The sequence below is a fragment of the Plectrocnemia conspersa genome, unplaced genomic scaffold (assembly GCF_051122295.1).
Source record: "Plectrocnemia conspersa isolate PC_06_02 unplaced genomic scaffold, ASM5112229v1 ptg000012l, whole genome shotgun sequence".
In the NCBI taxonomy this organism is placed as follows: domain Eukaryota; kingdom Metazoa; phylum Arthropoda; class Insecta; order Trichoptera; family Polycentropodidae; genus Plectrocnemia; species Plectrocnemia conspersa.
Genome location: NW_028277176.1, coordinates 19,589,560 through 19,596,349, shown reverse-complemented (window position 1 = coordinate 19,596,349; position 6,790 = coordinate 19,589,560). Strand labels below are relative to the sequence as shown.

The 6,790-nt window shown below is 29.0% G+C and overlaps 1 protein-coding gene across 2 annotated transcripts in view; it reads right to left on the bottom strand.

The window, feature by feature from the left end:
• Window positions 1–3,652: 3,652 nt before the first annotated feature.
• The window catches only part of LOC148228504 (uncharacterized), a 140,354-nt gene continuing 137,216 nt past the window's right edge, over window positions 3,653–6,790 (bottom strand). For both annotated transcript variants that reach the window (XM_088199597.1, XM_088199598.1), the window contains 2 exons: window positions 4,347–4,463; window positions 3,653–4,278 (listed from right to left, as the gene is read on the bottom strand). In XM_088199597.1, coding sequence (XP_088055723.1) covers window positions 3,997–4,278; window positions 4,347–4,463 — 399 coding nt within the window. In that variant the 3' untranslated portion in view covers window positions 3,653–3,996. The remainder of the gene's footprint in view (window positions 4,279–4,346; window positions 4,464–6,790) is intronic.

The following is a 6,790-nucleotide window of genomic DNA, read 5'->3' as shown; positions in this document are numbered from 1 at the left end:
ATATATATACATATATATACATATATATATATATATATATATATATATATATATATTTATATATATATATATATATATATACCTATATATATATATATATATATATATATATATATATATATATATATATATATATATATATATATATACATATATATTTATATGGTTAATATTTCTAGGAGTCGGATTACTCCGCGTACTTTTTTGATTCCGTGTGGAATCATGGTCCCTACGTTTCGGCCAGATTCGCCCAGCCATCCTCAGGGGAAAATTGAGAATATGAACATCCGGTGTGGGCAAAGCCCAGCATGTGGTTGTTCAGATCTGAACAACCACATATAAATATAAATATATATATACATATACATCTATATATATATATATATATATATATATATATATATATATATATATATATATATATATATATATATATATATATATATATATATATATATATATATATATATATATATATATATATATATATATATATATATAAATATAAATAAAAATAATAATGAAATTTAAAAAAAATAATGATTATAATATATTTATAACATATATTTGAAAAAATGTTATATACCCCTGAAGCAATTACCCTACAGACGGTTGAAAATGTATTGGATACTTTCATTTCGGAGCCGTCGGATCCGGCAGTTCTCGCTAGTGTAGCCAAAGCCGATATATCGGATTTCGGTAGCCAAAGGGTTAAGATCAAAATTAGACACTTGTGGGTAAGGACATATGTGATTTAAAAATATTATTAATTTATAGGGCTTTGACTATTTTTGTTAGAAAGTCTTTTTATTTATACATAGTTTACGCAGCTTAATAAATTTTAATCATTTTCTAAATAAAATAGGCTACAAGGCAACTATTTTAAAAAGTAGTTTGTATTTTTATGTATGTAAATACGATTTAACGTAAAAACATTTTTTTATTAATATGCACATATTAAAATAATTAATAGTTTTTTTTTCATTTTGTTTCCTTTTTTTTGTATTTACTTATACCTACTAATTATTTATCGAATATACCTTGAATTAATCAGTTAATAACGTGTAGCGAGAACTGAATATTATATTGCTATTGATTCGAAAAAGTTTATATATGCACATATATTGTATATTATAGTAGAAATATGTACATATCCATCGGTGAAAATGTATTTCGATATGATTTTCCCTAAATGCCAGTAAATAATATATTTTTACTAGTAATACACATACACATTTATATTATACAAATTCTTAAAAATGCTTTATCTGAAATAATTATATTTATGTAGTTACTTTATTAACCAAATTTTGTGTAAATATTTTTATAGTGTAATCACTATAGAGAGAATTCGCAAGAGCTTGATTTTAAGCACTTTACTTCATAGGAATAATTTATTATATTAATTAAAAAAACATCTGTCCAAAGTCTAAACAACCTAATATACTCGGATAACAACCATACAAAATGGCACGAGTCCCAGCTATCGGATCGCGAGGCTGTTGCTGGTTTTTTCCTCTCTGACCGATAAGAGCCAAAGTCGGGGTACTGTACCCTGTAACATGTTTACCCGTTGTGGACACGCTCTCGTAAATCCATTTGGTGTGCGGACACACCAGCGCTCAAAGCCTATCTCTTTGACTATTATTTATGCGAGCCGCGATTGCTTATCACTGGCACACTGACACCGCTAAATAAAATTTCGGGACGATATGAATCATTTACATTTTTAATTTTGCACCACAAAAGCGTCCATTTTGACTAGCTGTCCAGCATAATGAGCTTGTAGCGGAGGACACGTACAAAAACCCTTTGGACTAATGACTGCATAATTGCGATGTATAGCCTATACATAAAAATGATTAAATGGAAATCTTTCATGTATCATTGCTAGATTACTAGCAATGGATATATTCAATAAACTTTTATATTAAATACAATCTGTTTAAGGGATATTTATCAAAGACTTTACAAAAACGTTTTTACTTATTTTTATATGTTTAAAAATCATATATATTACATAGTGTGTATTACAAAAATATATTTTTTTTAACGAAAGATTGTTAATAAAGAATGTTCCTAAATTTCTGATCTTTTTAAGTTGTCTAAATATTGATAGTATTTATGTAATATTTAACTATGTACGTACATTTCAAAAATATAATAAAATTTCAATGTTACAAAATAAGTCGTTAATAACACTTTGAAATATTTTATTAAATCATATCCAGAATTCGTTTTACGGTTTGGAAACACCAATCAGCTTCTGTGTTCGTTCACAGCATCCCATATCCCAGTGAACGCGTCGGGATCCATTAATGGGTATGTGATGGAAGTTTATAATTAAATTACCTTACGAACTACGTGTTATCCTTTGTTCAGTTACTACAGCATTCCTGTATGCTGTTGTATGTCACGCCCTAGTGTTTTTGTTGTTGTTTATTTCGTTTCCGTTAATAACAATTAATTCACAGAGGCAAACGTGTCATGTTGAGCTAAACATAATCGATTTTTCATAATGGAAAAAATAAGGGAATAAGAGGATCTTATATAAAAAGTTAAATGTATTTAAAATATTACAATACATCAATCTTTTGGCTTCAAAAATATGTACACATTTTTAAAAAATATTTTAGATTTTATCTTTGAATTTTTTTAGCTAAATTTATAGTGCTTCAACAATTATTACCCAGTAATAATGCATGTGAGCTATAATAAAATATTCATTGCCTTGAGAAAATATAACTCTTGCGTCGGGTTTCCTCTCAAAACGACCGTTTTTGACCTGCAATTTGATTAAAAAAACTCGCTATTGTAATTAAAAACTACTACTAAGGGGGCCATGGATATAAATACGGGAACGCAGGCAACTAAAAATCACGTCTGAGAACTTCCCTTCGTCATCCACTTCGTAGTTCAACGCATTAGATCTTCAAGAGCACTCCAGCTTGGAATACAATCAAGAGATGGTCAAATTAACTTCAGACCAGCCAAAATTGCAGAAGCCGCCGCTTCTCTCTTCGCATCCCCGGTCCAGCTCGACGTCCAAATCCAGAGTTCAATCAGTACCGTAAATGCTTCGATCCACCTTTTAATTGTTGCGCAACATATTTAATATTTAAGAACAAACTTTATGTTAACAAAAGTAAACACCATGACTTGCAGGTTAAGACAGCTATTTTTCTTTATTTGTAATATAAGGATTCAAATACTGTAATTATTTTTTTCAAATTTATGTAATATAGATTATATGCATAATTTTGCTTAACAATTCAAGTGTTGAATTTAAGATGTAAATATTATTAATATTAAATCAGAACTAAACATCGAATATTTTAATATTTGTACAGACATATTCAAGCAAAGGAATATGTTAGTCAAGTTTTAAACCACATATTTATAAGTATACTCGTATGGTATATAATATCCTAATAATATATTTATTGAGAATTTTGTCTAAAATGGAAAAACCATAGATATATGTTTCTTAAAGTATAGTTCTAAAAAAAAAAAATTAATAATATATGTATGCATATCCTGCGTAAAACATCATAGTAATTATGTATTATAGAATAATAAGTGTGTATGTAAAGTAAAAAACAGAGATATAAGTAAAAAATATAAGTATATATTAAATCTTAATAAAAAAATATTTTTTTACTTAAAATAACAGTTTATTGTTGTAAAAAAAATCAGTAAAGAATAGTTTATAATAATTACTATAAAATATGTTATATGCGTTATATTAAATTCTCATGTATTTAGTTTCTTATCGATCGGACCCTAACGGGATAATGATCAAGATATAATGCTCCCAAGGGGCAATAGCTCAGATTCATTTAATCCTCGTATAATGGCCGCTCAACGGCCGCGTTAATGATCAATTTGCCTAACGATAAAATAATTTATACAAATGTTTTATGTATTAATGATACGATATACATAAATATGTATTGCATAATATAACGTTTAAGTTTGTAAATATTATATTTTGACCTATGTCTTGGATTGGTTTCGATTTCCCGAGGGGCCGCGGGGTTTCTCCAAGTCTGGGAATTCCTTGTTTTGGAGACGCTCCCTCATCCTTTGACATGATCTCGAATCTCGTATTTGGTCTGATGGACACGATAGTTGCATTTCTCTCCAAAGGCAGTGGCTGAACTTTAAACTTGATGGGTTGCAGTTGGCGTTTAGCGCTTTGGGCTCATCTTTGGCCAGAGACATCTCAGACACAGAGCTGCTGCTTGCGTTTGTTGAAATGTTTGATTTGACTATACTCTATAAACGATAAAAATTATGTTAATATCAAGTTAGATAGAAATTAATCTAGTTTATATAACTCTTACATTGTAACACTTTTCTAGTACGCTATCAATTATTTTTTTCTGCCAATCTTGACTAACCAATTCGGTTTTAATAAATATTGAGGTACTATTTGGAGTAATGTCGCCGTGAATATCAACCTGAAAAAATATTATAAGATATGTTTTATCAGTCGAAAAATACTTCTATTGAGATTTTTTGTATGTCGTGAATGCAAAATAATTAAGAATAAATGGATTATGAATATAACATAAAATCTTATGTTACTTTATTTTTAAATAAAAAAATAAAAGTTTCTCTTTATTTTTCCAAGCAAGTTTGGTTGTTTGTCTAAATTTATTTTTATGTACAATAAAATACAATTAATTAAATTTAAATTAAGAATCGAATGAGTCCAAGCGCATTTTCTTTCTTTAAAAATCATTTACTTTTTATATATTTACAAGCACGCAAAACTAACAAATTTTTATTTTATTTATTCGCGTTGCTATTATTTGTGCAATATCCATTCAAAAAGTTATATATTGTTTTATCCAATGCATGGATCAAGAAACGACGTAGCTAAAAATAATGCTGGATAATGGTTCAGATTTATTGTGAACTGTATAAATAACAAAATAATGTGAATCACCGTTAAAAATACCTGACCAGCGACTAAATATGTATTAAAAAAAGACTAGGAGTCCAGTTTCTGAGCAGATAGCAAGCACTTAAAAATATGAATGGTCAAAGATCAGACTCAATGAAGAATTAAAACAGTTTAGTTTTGCTTCAAAACAGCAATGGTAGGTCTGTTGATGTAGTCAGAAAAGATGTGGATCGATAAACTAAAATAAAAACGCTGTCATTTAAAAATCTTAAGCACTGAGACTTTGGAATAAATAGATAAGTGTTCGATCCTGAACTCACAAACAGTAGAGTTCTATCAATTTAAGAAAGACGACGCAATTTAATTCCAGAAAAAATCAGCTACTTTCATTTCTATCATTAGTTCTGTTCCAGCCAAGCAGTTACATTGTGTCGTCAAGAGTTGAACTCAATTTAAATAAACGTGTGAAACAATGCAGACAATGTAGTGTTCTTTGGAAAGTAAGTAAAAACAGGTTAGATTTTATAGATAATGGAATTTAGAGCTGTTAAATAAATGTCTAATAAATCTAATAAAACACATTAAGTACTTTTATGCATTAAATAAATAAATGTTTATCATTAAAATAGAAGCAGATAAAATCTGAAATAAGTTACTGAAGCAACACAGTTTGAGACAGTGTTTTTCTCTTACGTTTCACATTTTTAATTAAGGTAAAAATTTGAATAACCCAATATATCAGTACAGAATGAAATATTGATTTAACAATTATTTTCTGGTATTAAAAGTCCTAATTGCGCAAGGGTTGGGTTTTTTTCTTAATAGAACGCTTAAGTTGATTATTTGATTAGAATTTGAAAAATGTGCATCAAACTAAACAGAAAAATGCTATTTACAGTTCTGTTGTCAGTATATTGACTCCTCATACTAAGACAAATGTACATTGTATATTAAACCAAACACAAATCAAAACAGTTTTTGTTCTTAACTGAGTAAAATCTAACGTGTGGTTAATTAAAATAATTAAAATTAAGAATCGTAGTGTTTTCTTAATATTCTAATTATATAATATATGATATACTCCATTTTCATCCTTTTTAAAGCCACATATTTCTCTTCGTTTTCGTAACACCGATTTAATTATCTCTATATACACACACACAGTACACACATATCAGTTACGGTCGGCTTATTTGTAATACAGGACCGTTGCGAGCTGTCACAATATTAGAGGAGGATCCCGGTCCGGTCCACCGGTGGTACATACAGTAATATAATATCAATCCTCAGAGACACGGACGAGTCAAGTGCCACACTTCTGGGTCAATGTGTATCCGTGTCCGTTGTTCAAATAGAGGGGTCTAAATCTAAAACGCTTATTAGAGGATTCTGATCACGTACGCTGGCTCTAAAGTAGACGAGTGTTGCCTTATCTACTGCCCTATAATATTCCTTGTTATACTTTGGTGTATGGAGAAGACGAGTGCCACTTGGGGATACGTCTCACTATGTGCCGGGGATAATAAGTTTTGCAGATATTAACGCTAATGTCCTTCGCTTATTGTAAACATAGGTACATACTACATACTACATCCGCGCCTGGATCGACCTACGAACAATATGTGACTAGAATATATTGTTCAAATTAGGCGTGGGCATCTTTACTCAGGGGAATTTTTCATAGATGTGTGTGTAAGATGCCAATAACCCTTTATAGTACACTAAGATTATTTTTAGTTACAACTATTAAACCTGTTCTTCTATCATTAGCTAATAAGCAAATTATTTATTCAAAAATGTGTATATTTTTTGTAAAAAAAAATATTTTTGAGAATCCATTTAATGTATTATATATATGCACCATATGTATTTATAAAT